Here is a 12679-nt window from a genome sequence, read left to right on the forward strand (position 1 = left end):
AGGCAGTGTGGAGGGGGGATGCTGAGAGCTCAGTGTTGGAGAAGTCTTCCCAGCCCTGAACAGGGTAAGTCTCTGGCTGCAGGGCAACACAGCTGTTGTTCCTGGTGCCATCTCCAGAATTCATAGCAAATCCCACAGCCTGTGGTAGCTTTCAGGAGGACTCTCTACTTTCTCTACTGTATGAATGACAAGCTTCAGAACAGGAATTACCTGCCAAAGCTGTCAGAGGGACAGGACATGAGGGTTCCTTGAAGCAGGGCCAGCTGCAGGCTGTGCAGCCAGGGTGCAGGCAGGGGTGCCCAGGGCTGTGGTGCAGAGCAGGGTCCCTGCTGTGCCCCAGGGGCTGTGTGCCGGGGCAGGGCCTCTGCCACCTGCCAGGCTCAGCATTCAGCCTGCCCAGGGAGCTGTCCTGGGCGCTTCAGGGAGAAGCTGTAGGTGGAAGGATTCCGCCCCCCTCCCCAGCAGGGCAGGGCAGGGTCCTGCTAGTGCCCAGAGGCTGCTGCCTGGGTCAGGCTGCTTACAGCTCCACAGCACCCCCAGGGCATCTCTGGGGGATATTCTTGAAAAGGAAAAGAAATGACTACACTACCAGAAGGAAAGGAATTCTGGTGTCTCATCTTTCACTTGCCTGCCCTGAAGGGCTCTCAGGACAGGTCAGAGCTGCTCCTCAGCCACTGAAGACAGGAATATGTCCGTGAAAAGTGCCTTGGGTCCGGATGTGTCTGCAGGGCAGAGCTGAGCACACAGAAGGTGGGACGGGGTCTGTGAGCAATGGCAGGGAGATGTGGGGACAGGGAAGCAGCTGCCAGCAGGGACAGCTCCAGGCAGCAGAGACTTGGGCAGGGAGGGAGAGGAAGCTGCTGCCCGAAACACCAAGGGAGGGGGGATTCAGGCACTCCCTGCCAGGCCTGCAGTGCAGGCACCTTCTCTGCAGCAACCCCCTGCTCTCCTCTGCCACCCAGCACAGCCTCTGCCCTCAGGAGCTTTAGGGCATGAGTCACCTCCTCCTCAGCTGGACCTCCAGAGGAGGAGAGGAGCCTGTGTCCTGCAAGGTGATACATAACGAGGAGGCTAAGAGTACCTCCCCTGCAGTGTCACTTCCATAGGTGGCATGCAAGCTTGGTAAGATTTCCTTACATGCCCACTGTGGTGGTTTCAGTTGGGTGGGTGGCCAAATTCCACCACTGCTACTCTCTCACTCCCCCTCCTCAAAGAGGAAGGGGGAGAAAAAACAACACAAAGGGCTCAAGGGTTGAGATAAGGATGGGGAGATTGCTCAACAATTATCCTGATGGGCAAAACAGTCTCAGAGCAGGGAGATAGATCTATTGCCTATTACGAACAAGCTAGAGAAGTGAGAAACAAAGGAAAGAAACCAAAAACACCCTCCCCATCTGCCCTCTTCCACCTCCTCCCCCAGAGTAGCACAGGTGAACAGGGGAATGGGGGTTGTGGTCAGTCTATAGCACTTCGTTTCTGCCGCTCCTTCTCGGTCACTCTCATCTCACCTCCTACATGGTGTCCCTCCCACAGGATGCCGTCCTTCCTGAATTGATCCTGAGTGGGCTTCCCACAGGAATCAGCTCTTCAAGAACTGATCCAGATATGGGTCCATACCATGGGGTCCACCCATCAGGAGCACACTGCTCCAACCTGGGTCCCCCACGGGCAGCAGCTCCTGCAAGGTGACCTGCTCCTGTGTGGGCACCTCCCCACAGGCTACAGCTCTGTCCCAGAATCTGCTCTGGTGGGGGTCCTCCACAGGCTGAAACCTCCATCAGTGAAGGTCCATTTGCTCCACTGTGGGCTCCCTCCACGGTTCCGCTGTGGAACCCTGTTTCACCATGGTACTCCACGGGCTGCACAGGGACAACCTGCTTCACCATGGTCCTCACCACAGGGGACTTCTGCTCCGGTGCCTGGAGCACCTCTCCCCCTCCTTCTTCACTGACCTTGGAGCCTGCAAGGCTGTTTCTCACTCCTCTCACTCTCTCAGCTGCTGTGCAGCCGTGTTTTTAATTTATTTTTATTTCTTTCCCTTTCTTAAATCTGCTCTCACAGAGGCACAAACAACATTGCTTATTGGCTCGGATGTGGTCAGCAGCGGGGCCCTTATTTAACATGGGGCACCTTCTAGATTCTTCTCACAGAAGCCACCCCTACGCGCCCCTGCTACCAAAACATTACAACATAAACCCACTACACCCATCTGCCTTTCGCTGTGTCAGCCGGCTGGAGCATTGTGGTATTCTTTCTTATTTCTCCACCTGTGTGTGGTTCTCCTACTGTCTGGGGTGCAGGTGGGTGTAAGCTTCTGTTCTGAACTGGACTGATGGGCCCTGCTCTGAGCATGTCTTCTAGGGAACAAAGTACCCAAAACACATTTTAAACTCTCAGTCCTACTGTCATTTAATTGGGAGAGTTGTTGAATGAGCTGACTCATTCCTCATTCACCTCAGGGAACGGTCATTTCTGTGAGAGGAGGACTGCGTTTTGCTCAGAGATATCTGCCTAAGTGTCACTTTTTTCTTCTCCTAGACGAGGTCTGCATGCCCTGAGGCAGCAAATGTCCAACACCACCTTCCCCACAGAGTTCCTCCTCCTGCCATTCGCAGACACGCGCGAGCTGCAGCTCCTGCACTTCGGGCTCTTCCTGGGCATCTACCTGGCTGCCCTCCTGGGCAACGGCCTCATCCTCACAGCCGTAGCCTGCGACCACCGCCTCCACACCCCCATGTACTTCTTCCTCCTCAACCTCGCCCTCCTCGACCTGAGCACTATTACCACCACTGTCCCCAAAGCCATGGCCAATTCCCTGTGGGGCACCAGAGTCATTTCTTACTCAAGTTGTGCTACTCAAGTCTTTATGTTTGTTGCCTTCCTTGCAGCAGAGTTTTCTCTTCTCCCCATCATGGCCTATGACCGCTACGTTGCCATCTGCAAACCCTTGCACTACAGGACAATAATGGACAGCAGAACTTGTGTCAACATGGCAGCAGCTACCTGGGGCAGTGGCTTTCTCTATGCTGTGCTACACACTGCCAATACCTTTTCCCTCCCCCTCTGCCAAGGCAATGCCCTGGACCAGTTCTTCTGTGAAATTCCCCAGATCCTCAAGCTCTCCTGCTCAGATACCTACCTCAGAGAGGTTGGGCTTCTTGTGGTTTGTGTCTGTATAGTATTTGGGTGTTTTGTTTTCATTCTTTTCTCCTATGTGCAAATCTTCAAGGCCGTGCTGAGGATGCCCTCAGAGCAGGGATGGCACAAAGCCTTTTCCACGTGCCTCCCTCACCTGGCCGTGATCTCCCTGTTTATCAGCACGGGCACATTTTCCTACCTGAAGCCCCCCTCCATGTCCTCCTCCTCCCTGAATCTTTTGCTTACAGTTCTGTACCCGGTGGTACCTCCAGCAATGAACCCCTTCATCTACAGCATGACGAACAAGGAGCTGAAGGATGCAGTGTGGAAATTGATGACTGGATGTTTTTCAGAAGAATAACTCTCTTCTTCAGCATATCACTCTTAATATAACTAAACGCTCAGATGTTTTTTCTTTATTTGTCATAGTGTTTTACACAAAGAAATATCACTGTTCATCCCCTTCCATATCGGTATCTACCTGTCTTGTGTGACTCCGAGACTTGGTGTAAACAACGTCTATTTTAAGTGTGTTTAGGATGTATTTAAATAAAAGGAAGGGCTCTACAAAGGTCTCTTCTTACAGTCTTTGGCATCCTCAGCAAAATTCAATTACTGCTGGACTTTGGCTTTCCTAAACTCACAGAACTCTTCTAAACAGATCACTGAAGAGGCCAAAGACAGCTTTCCTGAAGATCAGGGTTTTGAGCTTGCTATTTCTGAGTTATGCTGTCCTCCCACAGGATCAACTCCACCATCTCATGGTCACTGCAGGGAATATTGTTGACTCATCCTGAGCTTACCATGAACCATATCCCCCAGATCCCTTTCTTCAGGGTTATGCTCCATGCACTTGTCTCCCAATCTATATGTACATCCAGGAATACATGGTCTGATGTGCAGAATCTGGCATTAGTTCTTGTTAATTTTTAAATGGTAGATGATTGACTAGCTTTCAGATTTATCAAGATGTCTCTGTAAGGCCCATCTACCCTCAGGGAAATTGAAAGAGCCTCCTAATTTAGTAAATGTAGGGCAGTCCACTCATGTGCCTATGCTCTCAAACTCCTGTTTTTTCTCTCCTCCATCCTTTACTTATCCCTTGATACATCCATCAAGGAACAGACCAACCATTTTCAGAGTGTGCCTCTCAGCAGTACCTTGAGATTCTTGGAGAACAGCTTAACCACCACCAACAGCCCTCAGGGGCTGCAGAGATAGACTGAAATTAAACCCATCTCTTGCCAGAGCTGCTCGTCCCAGCTCTGCTTCTCATTGTCACTGCAGACAGCAGGCAGAGCTTGGCATGGTCCCACAGCTGAGGTGTGACAGCCCAAAGATGTACCAACGCCCTCAGTCAGGTGCACAGACCAGAACAAGCTGGAGCCTGTGATTTCTGACATCCATGGAGTCACTGCCAAGGCATGGTGGGACAGGACATGCAGTTATGGGATCCTTCAGTGGGTGGGTACGGACTTCAGGACAGACAGGCTGGAATGATCCAGAGTTAGATTTCCTCACTGAAGTTGCCTGGATATATGGAGCTCCTCTATGTGACATGCGAAACATTCCGTGAGCCCTTGTGGGTGCCAATCAGAGGAGGGGTCACTAAGGGTGCAATCATGATGGGAGAAAAAGAACCTGCAACCAGGGTGAGGAAGTGGACATAGTCATTGTTAAGCACCCCAAAGAAGTCTCTGGATGTATGAGTCTGGGTCTCCCTGAGGGCTTTTTAATGTCCCTGCCATTTTCCAGAAGGGGAACAGAGCTGAGTGCAAACAGTCCAGGTGGTTTCTGGAGCATCTTGGAATAGCTTCTTGGTCCAGCTGCCAGATGGTCCAACAGAGGTAATACAAACCTGGATCTGATACCTGCATGCCAGAAAGAGTTGGTCAGGGGTCATAGAATCATTAAGATTTTAAAAGACCTTCAAGATCATCTGGTCCAACCATCACCCTACTGCTAATGTGGCTGTCGTGCCCCTGAAATTGTTGGGTCACAGATCCCAAGGGGCATGAGGAAAGAGAGTAGAAGACAGCAGATGTCACACCTTTTGAGGAGCAGACTTGGGCCTATTCTGGGGATGTGTAGTGAGGAGCTCAGGTATGAGAAACGATCCATAGCCAATAACACAGGCTCTGGAGAGGATCTCAGTGAAGCAGCATTTTTATTCATGACTGCAATGGCAGGCATCCTGTAAGCAGGAGCTCAAAGCAAAAGTATATCATAACCTTATATTCCCTATTACCTGATGCTTGATTCCTCCCCTGTTTCCTCATTGGCTGAGTACTACAGGTTCACAAACTACTGATGCTTATTACTGTATCATATATGAACAATTTTATTTGACTGACTGTTAATTTCTCCTTTTTTTTTTTTCTTCTTCTCTCATGACTAGAGGGCCTGTGATTTATTGTTTTACCAATTTCACACTGCTCATCTTGTTTTTCTTAGCTATCCTCCTTATTTGGGGAGACTGGGACTTTCCACTGTCCCCTTATCTGCCAAACATACTCCCCACTGTTATGCCACTGTTATGCCTGCACAGTAACTTTTGAATATGCAAGGTTAGTGGAGTTTTCCATTGCAAAAACACAACCTGAATTCCCACACAAGTGAGCAGCACACAAGAGCAGCAGAGCTCAGTACAGCTGTTCTTCAAGGACAGCATCTTCCAAGCACAGCACTAGTCCAAATCATAACGAGTTGCAACTTGAAAGGGAATTCAAGAGCACCAGAATGTATTGTTGCTCTTTCTAGTGCCAAGATCCTGAACAGCAGAGGCTGAAGGATTGAATAAACCTCTGAAAAAGTAGAAGTCAGGAGCAATCCTCCAAGTTTCTGAGGCTGTTAGCAGGCCTGACTGAAGCCCATCACCAAAGAGAGCATGAGGAGAACAAGCAGACCAGGTGCCTACCCCTGAGAATGAAGGAGGAAGTTGGATGTACTAAATCCAAGTGGAAAACAAAAACATTGAGGTGGCTCTGATGCCACCAGAGCCCTTGCTGAGTTTCAACAAGGGCTGGATCATGACCAAGCCCTGCTCCCCATCCCCTGGGAAGGGGGAGCCTTTCCCTCACAGGAGTCTCAGGGCTCCTGCTGGAGGCAGTGTGATGTGGGCGTGTGCAATAGCAAGTGCAGAATAGTGGATGGACACCTCACGAGTTCTGTGCAGGGGTGAGGATTCGAGGAGGCCCTGGGGCTGGTGTCTCCTCATGGTCCTCAGTGGAAGAGATGGCAGCCCTAGAGGATCACATCCAGGCGGATTTTGAATATCTCTAGAGAAAGAGACTCCCCAGTCTGTCATGGCCACCTGTTCCAGTGCTCTCTTACCCTCACAGTAAAGAAGTGTTTTCTCATATTCAGATGGAACTCCCTGTTTTTCAGTTTGTGCCCATTGCCTCTTGTCCTGTCACTGGGCTCCACTGAAAAGAGTCTGATTCCATCATCTTGACACCCTTCTTCAGATACTTATACACATTGATGAGATCCTCTCTCTGTCTTCTCCGCTGAAGAAAGCCAACGTCACCACTGTCTTCTGAAAGGACAAGAAGCAGGGTGCAAAAATCCTACAGGCCAGTCAGCCTCACCTCCATCCCTGGAAAGGGGATGGAGCAGCTCATCCTGGAGGTCAGCTCCAAGCACGTGCAGGGCTAAGAAGGTGATCAGGAGTAGTCATCATGGAGTCGTCAAGGGAAAATCATAGAATGGCTTAGGTTGGAAAGGAACCTTTAAGAGCATCTAGTTCCAAGCCCCCTGCCATGGGCAGGGATGCCACGCATTAGATCAGGTTGCCAGGGCCTCAGCCAACCTGGGTTTGAACACATCCAGGGATGGGGCATCCACAGCCTCTCTGGACAACCTGTTCCAGTGCCTCACCACCTTCTGAGGGAAGAATTTCCTCCTTACCTACCTAAATCTCCCCTCTTTTAATTTAGATCCATTCCCCCTTCTCCTGTCATTAACTGATTGAGAAAAAAAAAAAATTGCTCTCCATCTTTTTTATAAGCCCTCTTTAAGTACTGCAAATTTGCAATGAGGTCACCCCAGAGCATTCTCTTCTCCAGGCTGAACATCCCCAGCTGTCCCCCAGGGGTCAGTACTGGGTCCAGTCTTGTTTAACTTACTCATCCTAGAGGATGCAAAAGAGTGCACCCTTAGCAAATGTGCTGAAGACACAAAACCATGAGGAGTGGCTGATACTGCAGAGGTCTGTGCCGCCATTCAGAGGGACCTCGGTAGGCTGTAGAGCTGGGCAGTGAGGAACCTCATGAATTTCAACAGAAGCAAGTGCAAGGTCCTTCTCCTAGGAAGGAATAACCCCATGCACCAGGACACGTTGGGGGGTGACCTGCTATAAAGCAGCTCTGCAGAGAAGGACAAGGCAGCCCTGGTAGACAACGTTAGCCATGAGTCAGCAATGTTCCCTTGTGGCCAAGAAGGCCCACGGTATCCTGGGGTGCATTTGGAAGAGTGTTGCCTGCAGGTCAAGGAAGGTGATCCTCCCCCTCTACTCAGCCCTGGTGAGGCCTCAGCTGGAGTATTATGTCCAGTTCTGGGCCTCCCAGTACAGGAGAGACATGGAACTACTGGAGAGAGTGCAGAGGAGGGCTGCAAAGATGATGAGGAGACTGGAACATCTCTTATACGAGGATAGGCTTGTTTAGCTTGGAGAAGTCAGAGAGGGGATCTCCCTTATAGGGGGGTGAGAGAGATATGTTATAGGGGAGTTTTATATATTTTTTTTAGCTAAAGGTAAAGTGAAAGACCCCATGTTAGGGAAAAGGCAAAAAGGAAGGCAATATTTTTAGGAGGCATACCCTGACAAAATGCTAATACTTACATTTCCAATCTCTGAAGTTCTCATGGAATCTATCTGACACAACGTCTGGCACCTCAGAGGTGCTGTACCTGAGAAGACGTTAGAGAAATCCCAACTTGTGTGAGTTTGTGACTGGTATTGAAGGTTCTGGGCCCCATTTCAGCCCTAGGACATCAGATTCAGGATGAGATGCCTCAGTTGAGTCCTTGTGATCTCTTACCTCAGCTTGGGAAAATGTGATTCCTGCCAGTCACAGTCTGGGTGTCCTGCCTAAAACTGAAAGAAGACAAGGTGATTCTTTGATGAAGCTTCTCCTGATAGGAGAAATGGCACTGCTGGAAGTAAGTGTCTCTCCCCAGCTGTGGGAGGGAACTTCAGGGATTGCATCAGTCTGTTTCAAAGTTGGTTCCCTGGAGGCCCAGTGACAGACATGTCAAGGGACACAAGAGAGGGCAGAGACAGCGAAGCCTTGGGCTGGAGCTGTGCTGCTGAGCTAGGCTGGGCTCCTGGGCCCAAGGGGAGCTCCTGGCAAGCAGGCAGCGCTGCAGAGAGACAGCTCTGCCCAGGAGCAGCTCCTCTGCACAGCGCAGCAGGGCTGGGGGCACTGCCTGCAGGGGACAAGGGCGGCTGGGAGAAGGGAGGGAGATGTTAAAGGCAGTGTGGAGGGGGGCTGCTGAGAGCTCACTGCAGGACAAATCTTCACAGCCCTGAACGGGGTAAGTCTAAGGCTGAAGGGCAAGGCAGATGAAAGTATCCTAGGGGTCTCTTCTACAGTTGCCAGTTCCATGGCTGGTAGTCACCGGGGATGTGTGGCTCTAAACTGGAAGAATACAGGTTTCCTGGCTTATATACTGGCTTGTCCAGTGCAGAGGATGGGGATGTTTCCTGAATCAATGATTTCCTGCCAAAGCTGTCAGAGGGGAAGGACATGAGGGTTCCTTCTCATAGTGCCAGCTGCAGGCTGTGCAGCCAGGGTGCAGGCAGGAGTGCCCAGGGCTGTGGTGCAGAGCAGGGTCCCTGCTGTGCCCCAGGGCCTGTGTGCTGGGGCAGGGCCTCTGCCACCTGCCAGGCTCAGCACTCAGCCTGCCCAGGGAGCTGCCCAGGGTGCTGTGGGGCAAAGCTGTGGGTGGAAGGAGCCCCCTCAGCAGGGCAGGGTCCTGCTGGTGCCCAGAGGCTGCTGCCTGGGGCAGTTTGCTCACAGATCCACAGCACCCCAGGGACAACTTTAGGGGAGAATGAAAGGAAAGACCAGGCTTTCACTGAGGCTTTCAGAGAATGACACTGAAAGAGAGCTGTAGGTCTGTGAAAAGCCTCAGATTTTCTCTTCACACCCCTCTGCCTACAGAGAACACCAAAACCACCTTCAGTGTTTCTCATGGGATTGTTGGATGTCCTTCTTGGAGCCTGAAAATAGTGATGCCTCTGGCCTTTGGGCACCATAGATCCATCCCCAGCGCTCTTCACTGGATATTGTAGGGCAGTACTGACTTCTACTGAGCCCACAGAGGGATCTGCCTGGACATTGAGGCACCTCAGACGGAATAAAACAGAGGTCATAAGGAAGACACAGTGTGTCATGTTGAAGAAGAATCTGTGAAACACGGTAGCGGTTTTGCTCAGAGAAGTCTTGCTAACTTGACTCTGTTTTTCCACCATTGACAGCCAACCATGCCCTGAGGCAGCAAATGTCCAACAGCAGCTTCCCCAACGAGTTCCTCCTCCTCCCATTCGCAGACACACATGAGCTGCAGCTCCTGCACTTCGGGCTCTTCCTGGCCATCTACCTGGCTGCCCTCCTGGGCAACGGCCTCATCCTCACCGTCGTAGCCTGTGACCACCACCTCCACACCCCCATGTACTTCTTCCTCCTCAACCTCGCCCTCCTCGACCTGGGCACTATTACCACCACTGTGCCCAAAGCCATGGCCAACTTCCTGTGGGACACCAGGACCATTTCCTATGCAGGCTGTGCTACCCAGGTCTTTTTCTTTGTTGTCTTTGTCACAGAAGAATTTTACCTTCTCACCATCATGGCCTATGACCGCTACGTTGCCATCTGCAAACCCTTGCACTACGGGACAATAATGGACAGCAGAACTTGTGTCAACATGGCAGCAGCTACCTGGGGCAGTACTTTTCTCTATGCTGTGCTGCACACTGCCAATACCTTTTCCCTCCCCCTCTGCCAAGGCAATGCCCTGGACCAGTTCTTCTGTGAAATTCCCCAGATCCTCAAGCTCTCCTGCTCAGATGCCTACCTCAGAGAGGTTGGGCTTCTTGTGGTTAGTGTCTGTTTATTATTTGGGTGTTTTGTCTTCCTTGTGCTGTCCTATGTGCAGATCTTCAGGGCTGTGCTGAGGATCCCCTCGATGCAGGGCCGGCACAAAGCCTTTTCCACATGCCTCCCTCACCTGGCCATGGTCTCACTGTTCATCAGCACTGCCTTTTTTGCCTACCTGAAGCCCCCCTCCATGTCCTCCTCCTCCCTGAATCTTTTGCTAGCAGTTCTGTACTCAGTGGTGCCTCCAGCAGTGAACCCCCTCATCTACAGCATGAGGAACCAGGAGCTCAAGGATGCAGTGTGGAAAGTGATGACTGGAGGTTTTTGAGAAGCAATTAACTGCCTGTCTTCTGCATATCACTCATAATGTAACTCATTAAAGGCCAAGACATATATTACGTTTTTTTTTTTTGTTTGTTTGTTTGTTTGTTTTGCTTTTTGCTTTACTTATGTAGTGATATATTTGTCCAAAAAAAAAAAAAAATTATTCTTTCTTGCTCTTCCAAGTCACTACCTAATGTCTCGTCTGACTCTGAGACTAGGTGTAAACAAGGTGCATTTACAGGCCAATTAAATATTTAATGTGTATTTAAATAAAAATATGGTTCCTGCAGTGACTTGCTTGCCTGAGATCCATCCTCAGAGGAATGTGGTGGCACTTAGCTGTGTGCAGAGGTTGAGGGGAACAGAGTCCTGGCACAGCAGCAATGCCAGGGAGCCCCAGGGCTTGGTCTGTCCCTTGCTGCTCTCCCTTTCACCTCCCACACTCTCCTACAGAGCCCTTATCTTGCTGTGAGGACTAATTGCTCTTGTCGCTTGCTCACCATGCTGTTGTGTGGCAGTCCTGTGTCCACAGGCAGGGACAGGCCAGGGGCACTTCTCTAACACAGCTGGCTCCGTACCAGCATCTGCAGCATAAAAGGAGATCTACTTGGGGCAGTGCCTGAAGGCTCAGATCTTCTCCCAAAGCTCCTGTCATGGATATTTCAAAGGAACTGACTTGAAGGAGGCTCCTTGCTTTGCTTGTTTCTCTGTGGGCTCAGGCAGATAAGATAGGAGTCCCAGGATCATATTTTTTGCAGGGAGGGATGATTCCATTCCTGCCTGTTGGTGCCCAGCACCTATGAGATATTGACTTCACCAGCCTGTGTCCACAGCATTCAAGGCTGTCCTCCTGGGAGAGTCAGGGAGGACCAGCAGAGCAGGGGCAGGGCTTGGACCTTGTACTCTGGACACCCTGGCAGATGCTGCCTCAGGGCAATGGTCCAAGAGCAGCCCCTTGCAACCACTCTTCCTAGCACTGGGCTCTCACCCCAGTTCACACAGGTGGTTTCTTCCTCTGGATATGGACACTAAATGACTACATCGGGAGTCCATGTTTCCCTTGTCCATATGAGACTGCACACAGTATGGTTGTGGTGAGATGAACCTGAGTAAGTCCAAGTGCCAGAAACTGTTCCCTAAGGGAACATAAATTCCAGTGGGACACAGAGAGTCTAAAGTTCACTTCCCATTGGAGGTATGGTCCCCTAGAATAGGAGCTGAATAAAGCAATCCTAGTCATCATAACTGTCACACCAACTCCTTCTCTGCAGAGTTTGCCTAAAACGTATATTTTCCTAAAGTATATATTCAGCTCTTGAATCACTTTTCCACACATGGATGGGCATTTCCTTCAGGATGCCCTGGAGTTGCTAAAGGCTGCATGAGGAAACCTGAGTCGGGACATGTGTGAGGCCTTCTGAAGCATGAGATGCTTGGCAGGCAGAGTACCTGAGGGATTGTGCACCCGGTGCTCCTGGGTGGGCTGGGAAGACGCCTCCTGAGCACAAGAACTCCTTGTAGCCCTGTGGATGCTGGCTGTGAGGTCACTTCTGTCCCAGCCCCTGGCTGGCCAACAGCAGGGAGGCAGAGCCTCTGAGGTCATAAAGGCCATAGAAAGCTGCCCCCAACAGGGTGACACATTTGGGGAGCTCAGGGGAAATCTGGGAGAATAAAGGTGGGAGATTTGGGGGAGAGAAAAGGGACTTGGCTAACAGACGGAAAGATCTAGAACAGGTGAGAGGGGTTCGTGTAAGGCTGTGCTGCTGCAACACTGACTAGGAAAACATTCATGTCAAGCCCTGGCAATATTTCTAAGCAGTAACCGTAAGCCCTATCCCTACATCTAAATGCTATCCCTCTCTCTGCAAGGAATCCACTACTCTTACCCCTAAACCTCAAATGTCACCTGGCATGGGTTAGCAAAGTCCCAAAACCATAAGGCCTTACCATACACTCTTAGCTCAGTTCTCACCCTATTCCTCAGCCTTTTGTCACTAGCACTGAATTCCAGCCTTAACATGATTCCTCAACAGAACCCTGAAGAAAATCCCAACAAATAACCTAGTCTCTACACTAGACACAGACTAGAAACCAAGGCAGAAAACACAAGCCTC

General features: G+C 50.7%; 5 protein-coding genes and 1 long non-coding RNA gene across 6 annotated transcripts in view; 3 read left to right on the forward strand and 3 right to left on the reverse strand.

The window, feature by feature from the left end:
* The window catches only part of LOC308184368, a 342195-nt gene that overhangs the window by 146049 nt on the left and 183467 nt on the right, over positions 1-12679 (reverse strand). The gene's annotated exons all lie outside the window — the stretch shown is intronic.
* The window catches only part of LOC308184351 (olfactory receptor 14C36-like), a 154542-nt gene that overhangs the window by 101328 nt on the left and 40535 nt on the right, over positions 1-12679 (reverse strand). The gene's annotated exons all lie outside the window — the stretch shown is intronic.
* Positions 1-12679, reverse strand: part of LOC308184345 (olfactory receptor 14A16-like) — a 216742-nt gene that overhangs the window by 69697 nt on the left and 134366 nt on the right. The window lies entirely within an intron of this gene.
* On the forward strand, positions 2254-3594 carry LOC308184357 (olfactory receptor 14A16-like). Its single transcript, XM_080571411.1, has one exon. The coding sequence runs from the start codon at positions 2567-2569 to the stop codon at positions 3497-3499; it is 933 nt and encodes a 310-aa protein (XP_080427537.1). The 5' UTR covers positions 2254-2566; the 3' UTR covers positions 3500-3594.
* On the forward strand, positions 7331-10704 carry LOC308184359 (olfactory receptor 14A16-like). The gene has a single exon (XM_080571413.1). It carries the CDS (start codon positions 9646-9648, stop codon positions 10567-10569), a length of 924 nt encoding a protein of 307 aa, XP_080427539.1. The 5' UTR covers positions 7331-9645; the 3' UTR covers positions 10570-10704.
* LOC308184324 (uncharacterized protein) overlaps positions 10707-12679 on the forward strand; it is a 70936-nt gene continuing 68963 nt past the window's right edge. The window contains exon 1 of the mRNA XM_080571377.1: positions 10707-11274. The gene's annotated coding sequence lies outside the window, so the exon portion shown is untranslated. The remainder of the gene's footprint in view (positions 11275-12679) is intronic.

This window comes from Anser brachyrhynchus (assembly GCF_964034855.1).
Source record: "Anser brachyrhynchus genome assembly, chromosome: 31".
In the NCBI taxonomy this organism is placed as follows: domain Eukaryota; kingdom Metazoa; phylum Chordata; class Aves; order Anseriformes; family Anatidae; genus Anser; species Anser brachyrhynchus.